The 23,158-nt window shown below is 49.4% G+C and overlaps 1 protein-coding gene across 1 annotated transcript in view; it reads left to right on the plus strand.

Moving 5' to 3' along the window:
- FRMPD3 (FERM and PDZ domain containing 3) overlaps positions 1-19,454 on the plus strand; it is a 79,216-nt gene extending 59,762 nt beyond the window's left edge. Inside the window, exons 13-15 of the mRNA XM_047845047.1 lie at positions 3,793-3,937; positions 12,884-13,705; positions 15,559-19,454. Coding sequence (XP_047701003.1) covers positions 3,793-3,937; positions 12,884-13,705; positions 15,559-18,572 — 3,981 coding nt within the window. The 3' untranslated portion in view covers positions 18,573-19,454. The remainder of the gene's footprint in view (positions 1-3,792; positions 3,938-12,883; positions 13,706-15,558) is intronic.
- Positions 19,455-23,158: the final 3,704 nt, after the last annotated feature.

A 23,158-nucleotide genomic window follows, 5' to 3' on the forward strand; every position in this document is an offset into this window, starting at 1 on the left:
CATCCTCTCCTCAAAGAAGCTCTCTCCAGCTTCAGAAGCCAAATGAGTCACACGAGCACACGTTCACACCCACCCACCCACAACACACACCGATCCAGGACATTCTCTGTTCTGATAACTGTCTGTACTTTTCCTTCAAAACGCTCACCACACCTTCCAATCCTATTCATCTGTATGGTTATTTGGTTTGTGTCTTATTTCCTGTTAGATTATAAGCTCCGTGAGGGCAGGACTTGTGTGGGCCCTGTGCTGGCATGAATGGCTGCATCTATCCATGAGTCATGAGTCATCATGGCCGTCCATGAGTCATCCAACCAGCAGGTAGCAGTTTGCTGGGTAGGCAGAGTGGGCCATGGGGGCATTTCAGCCAGAGAGAACAGCATGGGTTAAGATATGAAAGTGGTAAAAGAACATGGCATCTCTGGAAAACTGTAAATAATGTGTCATTGCTGGAGCATAAGGAACAGGACAGGGATGGGAGGAGGGCACAGGCAGAGCTAGTGGGAGATATGCTTGGAGCTGTAGATTGAGTCCAAGTCCTAAAGGGTTTTGTGTAACACTAGAAGGCAGTAGGTTTTATGTGAAGAGATACTGAAATTTTTAAGGGAGAGTCATGTTTTAAGTTTATTTATTTATTTTGAGAGAGAGAGAGAAAGCACAAGCAGGGTTACAGAGAATCCCAACCAGGCTGCACACTGTCAGCGGGGAGCTTAGGCAGGGCTTGAACCCACAAACTGTGAGATCTTGACCTGAGCCAAAACCAAGAGTCAGATGCTTACCCAACTGAGCCACCCAGGCACTCCGGCAGAGTCGTGTTTTAGAAACCCGGGCAGTGATATGGAGGTGAAGTGGAGTGAAGTGGGTAGAGACTGGAGGCAGGAAGGCCAATCAGGAGGCTACTGGAAGCCCTGAGGTTAGTGTGTCCCCACCTTTTCCATATCATGAGAAGTGCCACAATTTGTATGGCCCACTAGAACAAACTGATGAAGCAGCTTGTGGCCAGAGGCAACAGGACCCAGAGGCCGAGGGGCTCAGGATCCCAGCACACTTGTCACCCATTCACAGATAACTCGAGAAGTTTTGGTATTAGAGGAAAATGATGCAGGCTTGAAATAAAGCTGTACAGCAGGAGTGGCCATGATGTATGTGAACATTCTTGAGGCAAGCCTAGTGAGTCTTGGGCCCTCATAGCAATGTTGGTAGCAGCTGTCCACACCCAGACCTCTGTGTATCCTTTTGTCATTAGTGGCAGGGGACAAGGCACTCTCCCCCTCCCCCATTCCATTCCCCTTCTGTCTCTTCTTTGTTGTACACAAGGCTGACCATTCTGTTGTGACCGAGAAATGTCCATTAACTAGAAATACAAACACTCCTTCTGTCCCTTCTTAATAATGACTTGAAGGGTATGTTAACTAACTGGAGTTAAAATAAAAACTTTTAAAAAAATGACCCAAAGGTAACATCTTATGCCTGGTCCCTTTCTCACTGGAGAAAGGAGTCAGTTGCTCCTCAGGGTACAGGTGGTTCCTTTTCTTCCTGATGGCATTGAGTGATCTCTCTAGGAGCATCATTAACTCATTGCCTGTGGGGTAAAATCCAAATGCCTTATCATGGCATGCAGTGTAATTGGATGTAAAATAACTAAACAATTCAAAATAGGGTTCGACTCAGCACAAGACTGTGTAATACAGACATAGCAGTGTAGGAGCAGTGAGATAGGAAAAGAGTTCAAGAGGGAAATAGGCTGGAGATGGTGATCTGGGGGAGGCTGTACAAGAAGAGCAAGCCAAAGAGAGAGATGGAGATGGTCAGCAGTTACAGAACCAGAACCCAGCATCACAGAAGCAGAAACGGAGGGAATTTCCAAAGGAGAAGGGGATCACTGCTGGCAAATGAAATAGGAGGTGTGAAAATTAAAATGAACAATTGTATTTAGCTAGAAAGAAGCTTCACTCCTACATCAAACTAAACATGACCCACTACTCGTTTCTGTACCTAAAGTTTTCTTAGGACCCTGTCACACCCACTGTTTAGCTCATGGATTATCTATGGCTATTTTCACACTATAATAGCCAAGTTAATGCAACAGAGTATATGGCCTACAAGGCCTAAAGTATCTTATATATTTGCTGTCTAGCCCTTTACAGAAAAAAATTGCCAACCGCTGGTCTGTATAAACTAAAAAATATTCAACTTAAGCTCTATGTCAGGATCCTGAGAGACAGCAAAGAAAACTTGTGCAACTTTATTTAAGAGGTGAGCTGGTTTGGATTTAGAATTGTGCCCCAAGTGATAATCCAGGCAAAGAAGGCTATTCCAGTTGTGACCAAGTTCAAATAAGTCTTCTATGATTTTCCTTTTTATGGCCACCTAATCACCTCTCATCTGGACTGTTGCTGTAGCTACCTTACTGGTCAGAGAAGGGATTCACTCCATCCTAATTCTCTTAGCTCTTAATGCCTGGTCTGGGAACCCCCAAAAATTAAGGTGAGTCATGGCCCCATGGCTCCCTCTCCAGCCAGTCTTTCTCCCCTATCCCAGCAGAATGCCCCTATGACTGACTTCAGTCTGACCCAAACTTATTTTCAATCCACACTTTCAAAATCATAATACAGATATTGGGAAGGTTTCTTAAAAAGGTATTATTTTTTTTTGGTTATGTCTCTTTTTTTTTTGATATTTCAGTGCAAAGTCTCTGAAACAATCAACCAGTTAGCCCCAGGATTAATTTGACTGATTGAAGGACAAAAACAAAGTCAACAGAGTATGCTAGTATTTCCCAAAGTAGGTTAAAAAAAAAAAACAAAAAACTACAACCCCACCACCATGAGATCTTCTATGAAAATAGATGGTTTTGGTCAAATAATTTGGAAATGTTGGAATCCTAAACCCCCCCCCTCTTGACGTTTTGCAGTGCATGTTCCTATTTGAAAGGGCCTGAGCTCTCTGCATAGCTTTGTTTGACCCAGTGTTTCACACACGTGCTTAACCAAGGAACTGTTTTAGGGAACACCAACTAGCATCTTGAGGACACCTTAGGAAAGAGGGGAGAAGGGCACCTGGGTGACTCAGTTGGTTTAGCGTCAGATTCAATTTCTGCTCAGCGCAGGATCTCACAGTCAGGAGATAAGGCTCCACCCTGAGCATGAAGCCTGCTTGAGATTCTCTCTGCCCCTCTCCCCTGTGTGATCTCTCTCTCATGTGTGCTTTCTCTCTAAAATTTAAAAAAAATAAAGAGGGAAGAGAAAGGAGGTCTGAGCAGGGCTGCAAACCAGAAAGGCCTGAGCCCCGAAGGTACAGTGAAGACTTTGCTGCACAGAATGTCCCTGTCTGGAAAATTATTCTGGGCAGAGAGGGTTATAGAGATGAGCTAGAGATAGTTTGTGCATTCAGGAACTTTCTATCAGGGATGTTCCCCAGTCTAGCCAGGACTCCCAGGTTCACCCCACCTCCCCTAGCCGGCCCACATATCTGCCAAGCCCCAACAAACACAAATACAGCCACGCGGCAGACACATGATATTGCATAATTTTAGTTTTTTTTTCAGTAAAGGTAGTTCATTAAATGTGTAATTAAAGGCTTATTTAATTTTGATACCTGGGTATGAGTTTAGTATAAATAGATTCTCAAATCAGAAGAAATGATCTGTCAGTCCACACACCTTGATTTTGGGCTCAGAAAGTAGGATTCCCATACCTCTGCCAGTCATCTTTTCTTCACTGTTATCCTCCCAGACCTGCATCTGCCCCGCTCCTTCCCACACCCTCATGTTACTTCTTATCTCTCCTGCAGCCTCTGGTGCTGCTGATGGAGTGGCCTGAAGCCACCAACTTTGCCTGCCTGATTGCGGGGTACTGCCGTCTCCTGCTGGACTCCAGGAAGATGGTCTTCTCCAAGCCTGCCAGCCAGCCTCTTCCACCTCCAATGATCAAGGCAGGTAGGGTTCAGCCTCAGTTTTCAGTATGCCAGAGGCCCTTTGCACCCTGGACACATGGAGGGAGGAGCTTTGCTGCCCTAGGGCTCACCCCATTCCACCAGCACCCAGGTTCCCAGGAGCCAGCGCTATACCACTGGATACCCCCTGGCACAAGCCAGTGGGAAAGACAGCTGGCCTTCAGATGGGCCTGTCCCACAAAGGATTCCCATGACAACACATTGCGATTGAGTCAGTGAATGAATGTAAGATAAAAATAGCAAATAAGGAATAAACAGGACCAATCAGAGAATCGCACTGGATCTAAGGCACAGCTTTAGAGGTACAGTGATCTAGGGAGAGATGCATGGGTGTTCTGGTTTAGGGAAAGTGGAGGTTGAAAGTGAAGATAAAATCTTTCTTTTGTTCACCATAGCGGGGGTCGACAGAGCTGCCCAAAGTTAAGAGGCCATGGAAGACTGGGGTAGGAAATTCCATGCAGGTGCAGAGTACAGTCCAGCAGGAGGCTTAGAGATATGAGGGGATGACCATTAAGAACAAGGTCAAGTACAGCCTCCAAACACAAGGCTTCCCAGTTAGGCAACTCACTGCAGCCACCCCTCGTAGCTGTCCTGGGGATACCACAAGCAGGGGCCTTGGGAAAGATCAGCCCAGTCCAGATAATTCTGCCCAGAACCAAAGCAGCAGGAGAAACAGGTGCTTCACATATTAGACCTAGGGCTCACGTACACGCGGTAGGCACTCCCCCAACCCTGGCACCCAAACGTCATGGTGGAAGCTGAGACTGACCACCTGGCAGTCACCCTCCTCACATGCCAAAGCCTCTCCATCCACTTGCCTTGCAGTTGGCCATTTCTTCTCTGCCCAGAACTGCAGTGTTCTCACATCTCATCTAGATGGAGGAGTTTTAGGGAGTATAAGCCCACTCCCCATGGATGCCCCAGCTCCCAGAGAGCTGTGTAACCCCCCATACCATGTCACCTCATCGTTTCTTCCTCGCAAACATCATGACAAGCCCTTGTTGACATCTTATAACATCATCCACGGGACTTAGAAGGCAATCCCCCAAACATAGACTGGGGAAAGGATGGGTGACCCCAAGGCATAGAAGGAGGCTCCACATGGAGAAGCAAAGGGACTGACTAGGAATAAGAAGGAGCCAGGAGGCCATGTTGCAGCATGTCCCCAGGGAGAATAGCTCCGAAGTGGACAGCTATATGTATCACCAAGCCTGTGGATGGCCAAGTGATGGCAAAACCAGTGTTAGCGTTGTCCATGTCACCTGGCATCACTCCCAAGTAAATTATACCTTTGGCTGAGCTGGTTAGGGGGAGAGAGAGGGAGAAGGGAAGGCAGAAGAAGGGGCCCTTTGGGGGATCAACTTTCAGAAGGCCCCAGAGATGACTCTGTAGTCCCACCTGCCTTCCAGAGGGTTCTGTCACCCCATCAGCCAACGCTGTCCTTCAGTATTTCTCTTTCCACAGGGATAGTGGCACCAAGTGAGGGCGCAGGGTTCCTGTTCCCCCCTCAGTCTCACTGAACATACCCTGGGATGCATCCCTGTGGCTTTGCCAAAGGCCAATCAATTTCATTGGATTCTCTGGAAGGTGTTGCAGCCTGGAAAGAAGGCTTCTACAAGTGCTAGGCATGGCTTTAGAGCCCCTCCCTGATTCCTGAGCATCCCCCTTGTGGCCTGCAGCATGATGGCGGCTCAGCTACCTCTAGCACAGTGCCTTTCGCCATGCAGGAGCTGGATGGACCACCATAGTATTCCCTTGTTTGTACTGCTTCACCTCCCCAGGGGTGTGGGTCCATGCCTGGGCCCAGTACTTGGCCTTTTGAACTGTTACGTGCTGGGTTGATGACAACCACCAAGTACTCTGCTTGTAGAGGGCTGGTGTGCGCATCTGACCCCGTGGCCCCAAGAAAGGGAAAGGGGGGACTGTGAAGGCACACTGGGGAGCCCTCCACCCAGGTTACAGTGCCAGGCCATCAGTTCCTGGTACAACATTGAGATATGTTTCCTCCATGGGCCCTCACTTTCACCCCAGAAAAGAAGCCCCAGTGCCCAGTTGTCATTTAGCAAAGGGCTATAGGAAACAGGCACCCTTGCCAGCCTCATCTGGGCTTTTTCCTCAGGGCCAAAGCCCCAGCCCACTAAGGGCCTGATCTCTCTGTCCAGATCTATATTCTTGGCCCACTGCTGGATAGGCTTAAAGGATGCTTGTTTAACCAGCAACTCGAAAGAGAAAGCGTCACCTCTCACTTGGAGGCCCAGAAAAAAAGGAACATGGGGACATGGAAGGGAAGGGATTACCTCTTGGGCTTTATCAGTAGTTTCCCTAAAGTACATATTTCACTCATTCATCCAAAGACTATTTCTCAGTTACTCATTATATACCAGGTCCTTGCCCTCACAGAGCTTACAGTCTAGTGGGGGGAATACAGACGGATGATTAAACTGATATTATCAATACAGTAAGTGCCTTTGGATTTACCTAGGGGAAACTCCACAGCCACAACAGAAGAGCACCTGGGCTTAAAGACACAGCTTAGAGAAAGTCTCAGGCAAATGCCAGTTCTCACCTGTATTGGGCCGTTGGGAGATCCAGAGGCAACCATCTCTCTCCAGCCTTGAGCTCCCCTGTATCATGGGGAAATCCAGGAAAATAAGGCTTCGGGGCCCCCGTTGGAGCCACAGTCATAGATTTTTCCCCCATGGTTAGAAAGCAGTGTGGTCTGGTATAGTAAATGTTCTGAAACAGACCCACACATATATAGATAAGTGCTTTTTGACAAAGGTGCAAAGGTAGTACAGTGGAGAAAGGACAGTCAAAGCTGGTTGACTCAGTGTTGCACTGACTCTATGCATGTATGCATGCGTATACACACACTGCATATATTTGTGTGTATGTGTATGTGTGTATACACACTGCATATATTTTTTAACATAGCTCCAGTTGGATCACCATCCTGTTCTTTGCAAGCATTTTTTTAAAAGTCAATCTTCTGAGTTGCTGAGTACAGAGAGCTAGACTAGGACATCCCCCTTGGGGAAAGCTGATGAGCAATTTACAGCAGATTTGCAATCTGAGAGGCATGCTGTTCTAGCCATCAGCCAAGCGCACCTGGCTCTGCTTGCATTTCTAACCTTCTGTCTGGAGGAGGTCTGGGCTTTTCCAGACATATTTTCTCCTCCGCATGGCCCTGTGCTGCTCCTTGGATCTGGAAATCACAGTCGTTGTCAGCCTGGTGTTGGGAGATGTGTTAGACCTACAGCCTTTGTCAGAGAGGAGCCACCACCTGCTTATTGGACATGCCCCTGGGAGCCACCTCTGATGTCAGCTTATTGCCAGGCTGGCTATGCTGACTGTTCAGCTGGCTCATAGGAAGTTAGCACCTGGTGCATGGCCAGGACCTGTGGACAGTGCCTGAGAGTAGAAACCACCTGAACTGCTACTTCATGCTAGTGGCTTAGCACTGCCCTAGAGCGCTTCTTCACCAAGGCTCAGAGGGTCATTACATATTATTCCCCCAGCCGATCCAGAGTTCCCTGGATACAGCCACTAGGGCCTGAATTGAACCCACTCAACATAATTACATTGACTCTATATTTAAAGGGGCAACATGGTCTATGGAAATCAGAAAGGGCTTAGAACCTGAAGGTATAGAGACTTGGGTTCTAGCCCCCGCTCTGCTATATCTTAGCTGTGTGGCCATGAACAAATTCCATAAACGGAGTCTGTTTCTTCATCTGCAACCTGAAGATAACAGTACTTAACTCAGTAGAGATTTGACAGGAGTATGTGAGAGAAGACTCACAAATTTCTTTTAAGCACAGAGCATATTTTTGGCTCTTTTTATAACAATTGAGAGTTCACTTTGTGCCCAGCACTGTGCTTTTTTTTTTAAAGAATATAAACAGCTTCATTGAGAAATAATTTCCAAGCCAGAAAATTCACCCATTTAAACTTCACAACTCAGTGTTTTTGAGTATGTTTAATATACTTACAGGGCTTTGTACCCATTGCCACAATTTAATTTTAGAACTTTTGACCCCTCCTAAAACAAACTCTGTACCCATAACACTCATCCCCTAGTCCCTTCCTAATCACCACCCAGCCTTAAGCAGCCATGCATGAACTGTTTTTCTGGGTCTATAGCTTTGCCTATCATGGACATTTTGGATAAAAAGAATCCTACAATATATAGTCTTCATGTGGTTTGCTTTTTTCATTTAGCATAATGTTTTCAAGGGTCATCCGTGTTGTAGCATATATCAATACTTGTTTCTTTTTACAGCCAAATATTCCATTGTGCAGATAGACCACATTATGTGTATCCATTCATCAGTTGGTGGGCATTTGGGTTTCCTTCATTGTGGCTATTATGAATAATAATGTTATAAACCTTTATGCATGAGTTTTTATGGAGGCATATGTTCTTGTTTCTCTTTGGCACACAACTAGGAGTGGAATTGCTTGTCAAATGGTAACTCTATGTTTAACTTTGAGAAACTGCCAAAGTGTTTCCCAAAAGGACTGCACCATTTTACATTACCATCCACAGTGTTGGCAGATACAATTTCACCATATCCTCACCAACATTTGTTATTGTCCATCTTTTTTTTTATATCCATTGTAGTGGATGTGAAAAGGTATCTCGTGGTTTTGATTTGCATTATCATAGCTGATGGTGTTGAACATCTTTTCATGTATTTATTAGCCATTTGTATGTCTTCTTTCATGAGCTATCTATTCACATGCTTTGCTCATTTTTAAATTTGGCTATTTGACCATAAACATGAGGGTTTATTTCTAGACTCACAATTCTATTCCATTGATCTACGTGTTTATTCTTAAGTCAGTACCACACTGTCTTGATTACCATTGCTTTGTATTAAGTTTTGAAATCAGGAAGTGTGGGTCTGCCTACCTTGTTCTTTCTTTTTTTTTTTTTTTTTAAAATTTTTTTTTTTTCAACGTTTATTTATTTTTGGGACAGAGAGAGACAGAGCATGAACGGGGGAGGGGCAGAGAGAGAGGGAGACACAGAATCGGAAACAGGCTCCAGGCTCCGAGCCATCAGCCCAGAGCCCGACGCGGGGCTCGAACTCACGGACCGCGAGATCGTGACCTGGCTGAAGTCGGACGCTTAACCGACTGCGCCACCCAGGCGCCCCTACCTTGTTCTTTCTTAATATTGTTTTAGTTATTCCATGTCCTTTGTGATTCCATATGAACTTTTGAATTACCTTGTCAATTACTACAAAAAGTCCATTGGGATTCTTATAAGGGGCTGTGTTGAATCTGTAGATCAGTTTGGGAAGTACTTTCATGTTGACAATATTGAGTCTTCCAATCCATGAATATAGACTGTCTTTTAATTTACTTAAACCTTCTTTATTTTCTTTCAGAAATGTTTGCACTTTCCATTGTACAAGTCTTGCACTTCTTTTGTTAAATTTATACCTATTTTATTCTTTTTGGTGCTGTTATAAATAGAATTGTCTCCTAATTTCATTACCAGATTGTTCATTGCTACTATATAACAATACAGTTAATTTTTGTTCTGTCCTTTATCATGCAACCTTGCTGAGCTTATTAGCTCTAATAATTTGTGGATTCCTTGGGATTTTTTCTACAGAAGATCATGTCATCTGCATATAGAGATAGTTTTACTTTTCCTTTCTGATCTGGATGCCTCATATTTCATTTTATTGTCTAATTATCCTGGCTAAGCCTTCTAGTACAGTGTTGAATAGAAGGGTTAAAACAGAAGTCCTGGACTTTTTATGATGTTAGGGGGAAAGCTTTCAGTGTTTTACCACCAGGTATGATGTTTGCCATGGGTTTTTCATAGATAATCTTTATCATGTTGAGGAAGTTCCCTTTTATTTCTAGCTTTTTTGTTTTCTCACGAAAGGGTGGTAGCTTTTGCCAAATTATTTTTCTGAGTCTATTGAGATGATCATGTAGTTTTTGTCCTCTATTCTATTAACATGATGTATCACATTAATTGATTTTTGGATGTTAAACCAACCTTGAATTCGTGCAATAAATCCCATTTTGTCATGGTGTATAATGCTTTTTATATGTTGCTGGATTCAGATTGCTAGTATTTTGTTGAGGAACTTTGTATCTGTATTTACAAGAAATATTGCTCTGTAGTTTTCTTGTGATGTTTTGTCTAGTTTTGATACCAGGGTAATATTGATGTTATAGAATGAGTTGTGAAGTGTTCCCCCCTCTTCTGTGTGTGTGTGTGTGTGTGTGTGTGTGTGTGTGTGTGTGTGTGTGTTTTGGAAGGGTTTTGAAGTATTTGTAGAAATTCTTTGAGCATTTGGGAAAATTTGCCAGTGAAGCCATTTGGGCCTGAGTTTTATTTTTAGTAGGGGTGGGATGAATACCTTGTTTTCAAGTTTAATTTATTTATTTTGAGAGAGAGTATGGGCAGAAGATGGGCAGAGAAAGAGGGAGAATATCAAGCAGGCTCTGGGCTGTCAGCACAGAGCCCATATGGAGCTCAAACTCATGGAACTGTGAGATCATAACCTGAGCTGAAATCAGGAGTCAGACACTTAACTGACTGAGCCACCCAGGTGCCCTAGGGTGGATACTTTTAATTACTAACTCAATTTCTTTTCTTGTTATTGGTCTATTCTGGTTTCCTGTCTTCCTGAGTCAGTTTTGATCATATATTTCTAGGTATTTGTCCATTTCATTTAGGTTATCTAATGTTTTTGGTATAAGCTTACTTAAAATATTCTTTTATAATTAAGTCCATATCTGTAGAATCAGCAGTGATGGTCCTCTTATTCCTGATTTTAGTAATTTGAATCTTCTCTTTTTTTGCTTGGTCTCTACAGCTAAATGTTTGTCAATTTTATTGATCTTTTCAAAGAACCAACTTTTAGTTTCATCGATTTTCACAATTGTTTTTCTGTCCTCTAAACTTTACTGTTTCTTTCCTTCTGCTTACTTTGGGTTTGGTTTGTTTCTCATTTGCAAGTTTCTTAAGGTGGAAGGTTAGGCTATGGATGTGAAATCTCTTCCTTTTTAATGTATGTGTTTATAACTATAAATGTGTCTCTAAACAGTAATTCAGCTAGATCCCATAAGTTTGGGTATGTTGTATCTTCATTTTCATTCATCTCAAAATAGTTTCCAATTTGCCTTGTGATTTCTTCTTTGACCCATTGTTTATTTAGGGATGTTTTATTTAATGTCCACATATTTGTGAGTTTCCCAAAGTGCATTCTATTATTGATTTCTAATTCCATCGTCCCCCCCAACACATACTTTGTATGATTTCATTTCTTTTAAATTTATTGAGGCTTATTTTGTGACCTAACATATGGCCTGTCTTGGAGAATGTTCCAGGTGCACTTGAGAAGAATGTATATTCTGCTGTTGTTAGGGGGCATGTTCTATAGATTTTTTTTTGCTATGTCTACTTAGTTTATAGTTTTCTGGGTCCATTACTTCCTTGTCGATCTTCTGTTTAGTTGTTCTACTCATTATTGAAGGTGAGGTATTGAAGTGTCCAGTTATTGCTGTTGAATTTCTCATTTCGATTCAGTCAGGTTTTGCTTCATGTGTTTTGGGGCTCTGTTGTAAGATGCCAGCACCACGCTTTTGTGATGGTTGTGAACTCTAGTAAACAGCAACACTGACGCACTGACCCTGTCAAACTGGAAATGGAAAGGCATTTTGAAGGTTTGTTTTCTAGCATCTCAACCACCACAATGAAGGATAGGGCAATGGTTAAAACCATGGGCTGTTTAGTCCCGCAGACCTGGGCTCAAATCCAGGCCACATTTAGGACTCAGGTGACCTTGGATAAGTCACATAACCAAATGGATCAGTTTCTTGCTCTATAAACTGGGGATAGTGACAGCACCTGCCTTGCTGGCTTGCTGTGAGGATTAAATGGAATCATGTGTGATAATTTTATCCGAAGTTAGTGCTTGCTTGCCATTTGCCTCTCTATCTGCCGATGACAAAATGAATTGGCATTGTCTGAGTACATCCTCACAGATAACATGGGGAAGGGCCCCCAAAACAGTCTGAGATAAAGAAGCCATTTAGAGAAAAAGCATTCGCCATGGATAATTCTCGGATGTGCACACCTACCATCATTAAAAGCTGTTGACTAGAACATTTTACCCCACATATGTGTAGCAAGCAGGCTGGCCCTGCGTGAATACAGAGAAGTAATGTGTTTGGAGGAATTGTAAGAATGCTCCCCCCACCCTGCTCCCACAGACGCACATCCCCACATATTTCCCAAATACTTCACACGTTCAGAGATGCCCCAGAACGCTACTAGTAGAGATTTATTCTTTTCGGGTCCTTCCTTGACAGTCCTCTTTGAAATGCAAATTTCAGGCATTGTGTAAGGGCCAGTTCTGCATCTTCCCACTAAGGCAGTAGTAACTTGTCAGATGTATTTCCTTCCTGCTAGAAGAGATCCAACATAACACAGGAGGAACAGAACACTGGGTTGGCAGGGGCACGGGGGGGAGGAAGGGGTGGAAAGGCTCTGGGAAAGGTGGGGACGGGGGCAGAGACACTTCTGGGGGGAGGGACATAAAACAAATTACACTTCTTTAAGTACAGTTACAGCTGACTTTCAGACCAGACATACCCATGTTAAGTAAGAGTCCAGCAGGACCCAGATACCAAGGTGCTCAGCCCTTCCCCGGTCACCCCATGCCAGTTTCCATTTCAGAGGCGATAGGGCTGTTAGCAGCCCAGGCCATTCGATTCTACTCACTCTACTCTCAGGGGCGGCAGCAATGTGGCTGCCCCTTTCCCTAATCTCTAGCAGCCAAGTAATGCTCTCTGTCACTACGTGCCATCCAGTTGCACACCAAAAAACACCAAGGGAGCTCAGCCACCGTCCTCAGCACCACGGCTCATCTGTTGATTCTCTTTCTGGGTTTAGATTACATGCACAGCGCCCACCGCCCTGTCACTGGGGGCCACCTGGGGAAAAAGGAGAGTAGTTATGTGGGCGGCGTGGGCACCAGCCCCAGGAAGTCGAGCCGCTGCACGCCCCCACCTGCCGACTCTGAGCTTGTCAGCTTTTGCTACCTCCACATGCGGGAACAAAGGAAGGAGCAGGAAAGCCGGACGGATGTCAATGAGAACTTAATTTTCTTTGAGGAGAGCAGGCCCCGGACCAAGTCTGACCCCACATCCAAAAGCTCTGGCCAAGGTTACGAAATAATCCCTGATGACTTTGATGCCGCCAGCCTAGACCATGAGCCTTGTGCCAGCAGGGCCCGGTCCTACACCTTGGACAATTCCCCTGGGGCTGAAGCCCTGAATTTCTACTGTGACTCTTGCAAAGCCAAACTCCAGGAGCAGCTGGGCCCTCTCAAAGGTGGGAGGCCTGGCTCCTCTCGTGACAATATGGTAGACTTGATGTCCCTTCCACCCCCCGGGAGCGAGGAGGAAGAGGAGGAGGAAGATGAGAGCACTTTGCTGTTGCCTGCCATTGCTGCCCCACCTCCTGGTTTCAGAGACAACAGTTCTGATGAGGATGACCCCAAGCGCCGGGCAGTCCAGAGCCAGGAGCAAGGACGCCACCTGCGTGGGCTCCTGTACGATGAGATTCCAGTGACACTGATTGACAGCGTGCAGACCCGGACGGTCCGAGATCATGCCCAGGAGCTAGATGATGCCCTGGTGTCCACTCTGCAGGCTCTGGAAGCCCTGGCAGCCTCAGAGGATGGACCACACCCCCCACCCCCACAGACTGCAGGTAATAGCCCGTTCCTCCTCCCTCTTGCCTCCCTTTCCTTCTCCTGACCAAGCAGGGCCAGCAGGTGATATTGCTTCTTCCCAAGCAGAGGTTAAAGTCATCGTGGTGTGCCAGGGCAGTGGATGGCCAGAGGTAGCACAGATAGGGTCAGGTGATCAACAATGCTGCGTCAGGGGCCGGCTGCTCAGCTCCAGCTAGAGCTCTAGCTCTCACCATTCCATCTCTGGAAATGTCTTGCAGATGACCCCAGGGATTGGAGCCGTGATAGCTACGGAGCCAGGCCAGGATAGAGGATCAGAGCAAAATTGTGAGAGATCTAGAAGATAGTTCCCTCGCACATGACTGGAAGAAAAACAAAATGACCAACTAATCACCTAGTGACCCGGGATCAGGGGAGCCAGGAGCCATCACTGCTCAGGGCTGAGGTCTTGATCTTGCCTAAGAGCATGAGCTCCCAGTCAGATGCACCCAAGTTCTGGCTTCTTCACTCACTTTCAGTGTGACCTTCGGCAAGGCACCTTACCCTCTCTGAGCCTCACTTTTGTCATTTCAAATGGGCTTGGTAACAACAGCCATATCATGTAGGGTTCGTTGTGGGCATTAAATGAGATCATTCGTGCAAAGCACTGCCTAGCATATAAGCATCAATCCATAAGTAGTAGCTGTTATTAGCAATTATTTGGTGGGAGAGCCATGCGACACGCATGCCAGTCCTTCTTATGGACACACGTACAATGCGTCTTGTAGACCAGCATGCGTGTCAGACATGCACCCATATTCACAATGCACACCTCCATACACACACACCTTCAAAAAAAAAAAAAAAACAGGTAAATGCCACAGCGACAGAAAAGGCCCAGGGAAGGGGCGCCTGGGTGGCGCAGTCGGTTAAGCGTCCGACTTCAGCCAGGTCACGATCTCGCGGTCCGGGAGTTCGAGCCCCGCATCAGGCTCTGGGCTGATGGCTCAGAGCCTGGAGCCTGTTTCCAATTCTGTGTCTCCCTCTCTCTCTGCCCCTCCCCCGTTCATGCTGTCTCTCTCTGTCCCAAAAATAAAAAATAAACGTTGAAAAAAAAAAATTAAAAAAAAAAAAAAAAAAAGAAAAGGCCCAGGGAGGAATAAGGCACAAAAGAAGGCATGTGAAGCGGGGGGAGGTGTGCACAGAGAAGACGAAGAGATTGGGGTCAAAGGCAGCCTGGCTGACCAGGGAGAGTACCAACCCCTACCTTTTCTGTATGTAAGGGCATCATCCTTGGTGTTGGCAGCCCCCATGTGTTTAGCCCCCCCGGGGCCAGCATGTCTCTTGGCTCCTGAGTCTGGTGATCCAAGCCCTCACTGCTCCTAGACTAGCCCCTGTGGTCGCCAGAGAGAGGACAAGTGCAGGCCAAAGGGCCTCAGCTGCAAGGCCTGGCCAAATGATGAGGGCCAGATAGAGAGGGACGTGACTTTGCCAGCCCTCTTCAGGACAATTAACAAACATTTCCTAGCTATTGAATCTAAAAATAGTGACGATTAGCATGTTGTTCTGCATGTGATGTGCATGTTAATTTGCCTTTAGACTGCCCAGCAGATATTCTCGGTGCCCCTTTTGTTGCTTTTTCGGATTCTGGCCCTTCATAAGTTCTCTCCCAGCTTGCCTCCCTTTGCCCCTCCTCTCTACTCCTCCCACCCTTGGCCCAGTACCATCCCCCCACTGCCTCCTCCCTGCCCCCTGCCACCTCCCCCAGGTCTGACTGGCTTTCCCCAGCTTGAGATGCTGCTGGCTGCCCTTGGCTCCCACAGACTTTCTACATATGGCTGGAAAAAGGACTCGATTGGACTAAGTGCAGCAAGCCCTCTCCCTGTCCCTCCAGGTCTGATTGTGCTGGCCACAATCACCCCTGAATCATCGCTGGACTCAGGCCATGAAACCAACTCTTCGGAGCTCACAGACATGTCGGAGATGATGTCGGCCATGAAGCAGCACCAGAACACCACCTACTTCCTGGCCCAGCACCTCAACAAGGATAGCCTCCTGGCTCGCAAGGACCTGCCCTTCCGGATCCAGAGCTGTTCAGCGCAGGCTGTACTCACGGCACCTTACTCTCTCGGGCGCCCAGATCCCAACCCATCCCTGCAGCCAGCGGTGACAGGCCAGAGTCCGGGCCCCCCTGGCGCTCGGAGGAAGCTGCCCCAGGTGGAGTCGCAACCACAGCGAGAGCGAACCTACACCCTGGCAGTGCACCCAACATTGTCCCCACAGCTTGGTGAGCAGAAGAATCTGAGCCTGCTGTCCCCAGTTCCTGAAGACAAAGGGCCTGGCCACACTAGGGCAGGCCTGGAGATGTCACTGAGGGCTGCCACGCCATCCCTCAGTGACAACCAAGTCTCTGAGCTAAGGGAGAATCTTCCCAAAGAAGTCAGGTTGAGCCCCAAGCTTATCCTCGACCCAAAGGGCAGCGTGACCCCAGCTATCATCTCAGCTGCCCTACAGCAGGTGGTTCACACTAAGAGCCTCCCTGCCTCTGGCGGGGCCCTGGGGAACCCTCCCAGCAGTAGGGAGAGAAGGCTGGAGGCCAGCATGGGGAGGCCAGAAGTTAGCATGATGAGCGGTAGTGCCAATAAGAATCTGAAGTTCAAAATGAGCCCCAGTGCTCCAGAGACGTCACGGAATTCCCAGCAGCAGCTGAGCCCAGAGGTCTCCTCTGGCTCCAGGGTGCCTACAGGCAGCCGGGGTGACAGCCTGCATCTCTCCCCACAAGAGGACGGGCTGCCTGTTCAGAGTGTCCCGCCTAAAAGCTACCTTTCCCGAACGAGTCGAGAGTCACTGAGCAACCCATGCATAGGGGAGGTGGCAGGCAAGGCCGGGCCCGAGGGTGCTAAGCCTGCCCTGCACAAGCCGGGCACTGTCTCCAGCCAGGGGGAGAAGGGGCAGCTGGAGAGCATGCCCCAAAGCAGCAAGATTGAGGAGACCAGCCTGGTGCCCCGAGCCGGCTATGCCATGGCTCTACAGAGCCCCAGCTGCCAGCCGCGAGGCCACAGCCCCAGCAGCCAGTCCCGAGGCCAGAGCCCCAGCTGCCACCCTCGAGGCCAGAGCCCACTGAGGCCCCAGGCTGCCAGCCGGCAGGTGAGCACCATGCCCTCCAGGAAGCTCGAAACAACCCTGGATGGAGCCCACTCAGCCCCCGAGGGCCCCGCAAAGCCCAAATCATCCCGAGGGCCCTTCCGGCTCCGCAGTTTATTCTCTGCCACCTTTCCGACTCGCCAGAAGAAGGAGACCGACGAGCGGCAGGCCCAGCTGCAGAAGGTGAAGCAGTATGAGCTAGAGTTCCTCGAGGAACTCCTAAAGCCGCCGAGCCAGGGGGAGCTGCCAGGCACCGAGTACCTGCAACCCCCAGCCCCAGGCCGCTGCAGCTGCCAGCTGCGCAGCAGCCCAGTGCAGCAGGGGCCTGGCATGTCCCGTGAGCAGAGGCGCAGCTGTGACTGCAAGCGCATCTGCCGGGGGGGCCGGCCCCAGGCCCCCCAGACGCCAGTGCCCGGCCTCCGGGGGAGGGAGAGGGATAGGGTCACCCCGACCCAGAGGCAGCCAGAGGCTGGCCCAGGCCTGAGCCTCAGCAGCCCCACCACTGTCGGGCGCATCCGCTCCACCAGCCTGGAATCCCGAGAGTGCCAATCAGACCCCGAGAGTGGTGTGTCCTGCCTGACCACGTGTGCCTCGGGGGGTGAGTGCCTGGGAGCTCCCAACTACAAGAAACTGATGCGCCGCTACAGTATCAGTGAACTGGACCAGGGTGACAGGGCCTCTCTGACCTCGGACATCTATCCACACACACCCCTGGGCATGCTGCCCAGGGAGGCCAAGGAGGTAGAAGCAGGCCTCCCCTTAGGCCTGGGTCCCAAAAACAAGTCACTGGAGTCACCGACCCTGGGAGACCCCTCATATGTCCAGGTCGCCCCTGAGACCAAAGGCCCCAGACAGATGGCAGTGTTCTCGCTGCCAGAAGAGGTGTACCGGAAGCCTGCCGATCTGGACGAGGACAGTGAGGGCAGCAAGTGCTGCTCTATCCGCTACTGCTTCTATTACCGCAAGTGCGATATGGCAGATGATGCCAGTGACGGCAAGGACGAGCTCTCCTACTCCATCCCAATGAAGATTCTGCCTGGCATGAAGCTGGACGAGCAGGTGGTGCCCGTGGTGAGCAGGACCCTGCAGGTGCTAGATGCCGCCACCTGCAGCAGCAGCAGCCCCGAGGCCGCCCACACCCAAGAGATTGACCTCCGGGTGTCCACCTTCGAGGGGAGCCTGGCCAAGATCAATGCCCTGCGGGCCCATGCCTATGGCCTGCCTGATGGTTTCCTGGCTGCCCGACTGGACACCAACGAGCTGCTAACGGTCCTGCGGCAGTGCGTGGCCAGCCCCGAGGCCCGTGCCCCTAAGCCCTATGTCTCTCAGATCTCTGAGTACAAGCTCGAGCTGGCTCTCAAGTTCAAGGAGCTCCGGGCCTCCTGCCGCCGCGTGGCCAATGTGGACAAGAGCCCGACCCACATGCTGGCAGCCATCACGGGCAGCTTCCAGGTGCTGAGCAGCCTCATCGAGACCTTTGTGCGGCTGGTGTTCATCGTGCGCTCCGAGGCCCAGCGCCAAGAGCTGCTGGCCAAGGTCGAAGAGGTAGTGAGGAACTACACCTTCCTACTGCGTGCCGCTGAGGAGTCCACCACCCGGAACCTTAACCAGCAGCAGCAGCAGCAGCAGCAACAGCAGCAGCAGCAGCAGCAGCAGCAGCAGGCAGCAGCTATAGGGGCGACCACAGGGCACCCACCGGGCTCCCCAACGTCAGCGACTGTTATGAGCACATTCACCCGCTCCTTAAAAACCCTTATCAAGTAGGGCATCCGCCCAGGCCTGCCCCTCCTTTCCCCAACCACGGCCCCAGGTTTAAGCTTTGTGGTCTTTGCATCTTGTGGTGAGTGTATGTGTCTGCTGGGCCAGTCAGGGTCTGAGAGCCTTCAGTCTTTGGGGAGTGGAAACTCCCCGGATTGAGGCTGTCCCTGAGGGCTCCGGGCAGCCGCCACCCTGGGTATCCTCACCCCTTCCCTGGCCTCTGGTCGTCACTGTGAGGGCCAAGGCCCCTCGTCACTATGCCTGCCTGCTGCAGAGCTGTATTTTATCTCTTCTTTAGGGCTGACAGGTGACATCAGGCTCACCTTCCTGCTCCATTTTGGGGCCCCGGGGAGCCAGGGCCTGAAGCAGGCAGGCCCACAGGCCTTGAGCTCCTCCTGGCATCTGCTCCCCTCTGGGGAGCAGTGGCAGTAGCACCAGGGCACAGCGCCCAGCGGAGGGGAAAGGGCACTCGGCCCAGATGTGCCCACCCACCCTGGGCTCACACTCACTCGGCAGAAGCCACCCTAGAGGGCCTGTGCCCAGGTGGCAGGTCTGCAGAAAACAGCTACACGGGCTGTTTGTAGCCAGCCCAAGAGGCTGGCAGGCTTGGGAGCCCTCGCCCCCAGGCCCAGTAGCTCCACACCAGCCATCCCCAAAGTGCCCTGTCCCTCACTAATGGGCAGGGTGGCTCAGTCCACTAGGGAGCAAGCATCTGGGTTCACCCCACTTGTTCTGGGTAAGGTACCTGGTGAAAATGTCTGCCCTGGGGAGACCCAGCGCAGGCCTCGGAGCCCGCCCGGCCCAGCCCGGCCCAGCGCAGAGGCTGTTGCCACAGGCGTGCGGTTCCTCTCTCAACATCTACCAGATGGACTGTCCTTAGGAGTTTGACTTAGCTACGGATTGGGGATGGGGGGGTGGGGGGAGGGGGGGTGGGGGGAGGGGTGGGGGGGGTGTCGATGACTATATCTTAAACTTCTGGAAGCTAGCGTGATATGTTAATCCCGAGTATATGCTTTTGGCTGTGTATTGACCCTGTGGATTTGTCTCTCTAAGAAAAGAAGCTGAGCGCCTTACCCGGTGCAGTCCTGCACCTCTCTCTCTCTCTCTCTGTCTCTCTGTCTCTCTGTCTGTCTCTCTCTCTGTCTCTCCGGAGTCATCTGGAAGGGAATTCACACTGTTTAGCATCCTCCTTGACACACATCTACTGCTGGCGCCACCCACCGCCCCCTCCCCCACAACCTTCCTGGGAGTGAAGACACGGAGTCCCTACCAAAGGTCCCCCTGTAGGGAACAAAGAAAGCCAATGTTTCTTCTGTATAGATTGCTTCTTGTCCACCTCTCCATACCTCCCGTTTGCCACACGCTCGTGCCCTGTGTCTGCCTCTCTTTCATTGTTACATGAGAGGTTGGTGTGAAATCTCTCATTCTTACGTGAGTTTTATAAAGATGTACACTGTGCTTAACCCCTGCCCAGCGCAATAAAGCCCCCTCCCCCCCCCCCCCACCGAGTGGTAATTTCTCCTGGCAAGGATTAGGGGAGCTCCTTCTGCAGGAGCCAGCACCCCCCTTCCTTGTTTTTCCTCCCACAGGACCAAGTTGTTTAATGGGCCAGAGATGCAGCCAGTGGGGAACCCCTTTCCCTCCGTGACCACTACAGGCCTGAGCACTGTCGTGGTCTTCCTCTTCTCCCAACTTCTTGATCCTGCACCTTTGCCACTCAGGCCCTGCCTGTGTCATTTCACCGCCATCCTTTACCTCTCCCTCAGCCTCACAGAGAGGACACATTTTCTAATGTCTGTATATAGTATATATACTACATAAAATATATAAATTATATATATATACTAATTTATGTCTTGTTTTTCAAACAAGAATGATTAAATCTATTCATCTTACTATCCCACTACGTCTTTGCAGTGCCTCTTTGTGGGTGTCCTTGTGTCATTGAATTCCTTGTTGGTGGCACACCCCCACTCACCGAGAGCTCTCTCTAGCTTCTGCTCCCTTCTACCTGAGCCCTAGTGAGCGATGAGAGCTTAGGACCTTGCTTAGAAGCCTCCTGTCGGTGGTCACTAGAATTGAAATACTGTGTACTCCTTTCTCTTGACCCTGGCCATGACCTCAGAGATGAAGGAGGCAGGGGGTGGGGGTGGGGGGGCGCAGAAACACAGTGCACTCTGTGCATAGCACACCTGGGAGTATGCCTGGGAGTTAAGGAACAGACAGAAGGGTTTCTGGCCATCTCTCAGGGTGGAACTGGGAAATGGGGCCTCTTCCTCTGAAATGTGTCCAGTTGCCTCAGAGTGTAGCTTGACCGCCTTATTATTGTTGTGAATCCCTTGTGATGCCCACTGGCAATTTATCGGAGGGGTGGAGGTGTTTCAAAAGGATAGGAACAACAGGACCCTAACCAGGGCTGGCCTCTCCGGCTTTTCAGAGAGTTACCTGATGGAGAGAAATGATTTTGCTTCTCCTGCTCTCTTACTTTCTTCTGGTAATCACAGGTCCCCACTAGCCTATGAGGCACATTTGTGCCAACTAGATAAATGTTTGCCCTGCCATACACATCCCCATGTTGAATTAGAAAGAAAATCATCCTCTGGGTGATGCTAGCCCGGTGGGCACATGGCTTCATCATCTCAGCTCCATCCAGCCCCACCAGCCTTGTTGGCCGGGTACACAAATGATACAACCATGTACTGCGGCCCTGAATAATCACTTCCAAAGACTAGACACAGGCCCTCTTCTCACGTCTGCACAGGTCATGGCCCAAGTGATTTGGGAGTGGAGCACAGAGGAGAAGTCAGAAAAAATGCAGCGAGAGCTCCCCTCTGCATGCAGAAGGCCCTAGGGGGGACAGGCCTAGCCACGGTGACAGAGCTCCTCTGGGAGTTCCCCACCAGGTATACTATCCCACAACCCCAAGGCCGGGACTCAGTGGAAGGCAGTGCCAATGTAAAGTGAGACTCACTACTACTTAAAATTACCTAACTTGACAGTCCAGAAATTTGGGGTCCCCTTCACCCTGCACCACACTGGTAGCTCCTTCTGGTTCTATACCCTGGGAACCCATCTACATAGTACCCTGCACGTAGGGCTTCAATAATGATTTGCAGAATGAGTGAGTGTTGCATGAGATGACCGTCACGAGAGAGCCTTCCCAGACCTCTGTACCTCGTGAAAAGGGCCCTCTGCCCCCTGGAAATAGCTAATCCAGACCAGTGCAGCTGGATGAGGCTGGACAGCCTGGCCTCCTATCAAAGAAGACATCAGGTCAGTCATCCAGTGTTCCATTAACTCAGTGGACTTTCACAAACTACTTTCCGGAAGCTTTGGAAACTCTCCTGAGGTGACCAGTGGTCTCCTTTTCTGTGGACCCAGGACCTCTGTGCAGTATCCGGAAGCACTGGGGGAGGCCATCTTTCCACCAGGGTCTACTTGCCATCTTCGGCCTGAGCCAGAGCCTGATGCTGGTGCTCTTCAGCCACCCCCTACCAGACCTGAGTCCCCAGAGGCCAACTCCTGTTTTCTGGCTTCAGCCAATTAAAGGAAAATGGGGGTGCCTGGGTGGCTCAGTCAGTTACGTGTCTGACTCTTGATTTTGCTCAGGTTACACATGATCTTAACAGTTCGTGGGATCAATCCCTGCATGAGGCTCTGTGCTGACAGCGTGGAGCTTGCTTGGGATACTCTCTCTCCCTCTCCCTCTCTGCCCCTCCCCAGTTCATGCTCATGCATGCACACTCTCTCTCTAAATGATTTTTTTTTATAAAAAGGAAAATGGGTTCATGCTGTTGCCATGGACCCAGGATGACCATGGTCCTGGCAGAGACACATTTTTTTCAAGCTGTTGTCAAAGCACTATGGATAATAGGCAGTTTCATCAGAAATGAATTGAAAGCTTGCTCTCTCTCTCTCTCTCTCTCTCAAAATAAATTTAAAAAGGTGAGGGGGGGTTGTTGTGCCTGGGTGGCCCAGTTAAGTTGAGCAACCAATTCTTGATTTTGGCTCAGGTCATGATCTCACAGTTCATGAGATCAAGCTCCACAATGGGCTCTGTACTGACAGCGTGGAGCCTGCTTGGGATTCTCTCTCTCTCCCTTTTTCTCTGCCTCTCCCCTCTCACTCACTCACATGCTCTTTCTTGCTCTCTCTGTCAAAATCAATTTAAAAACGTAAAAACAAAAGAAATTAATTGAAAGGACCTGCCTCAACCAGAACTCCTTCTGCCAAAGGGGCATGGGGAGATCAGCCACCAGCAGTGGGAAAAGGCATCAGTGTATATCTTAGGCTCAAATTCCTGCAAACAGCAGCTAAGATGAGAGGAAGAACTATGTCCCATTCCCCATCCTGTAGGCTGGACGCCAGACTGTGGGTGTGCATCTGGAGCAAGGAAGAGGTCCTCCATGGAGTCAGAGGAGGAAATAAACCAAGGGTTCAGTTCTGGGCCCTAGAAAAATGGGTTGAATTCCAGGCAGGTCTCTTCCAACAACCTGACCTGCTGCAAGCCACTGTTAGGAGAATTATGGAGGCCAGTCTTCTCACCCATGTCACCAAGTCTTTGCGTGTTTCCCATACTCCCAATATTATGG

This window comes from Prionailurus viverrinus, chromosome X (assembly GCF_022837055.1).
Source record: "Prionailurus viverrinus isolate Anna chromosome X, UM_Priviv_1.0, whole genome shotgun sequence".
NCBI lineage: Eukaryota > Metazoa > Chordata > Mammalia > Carnivora > Felidae > Prionailurus > Prionailurus viverrinus.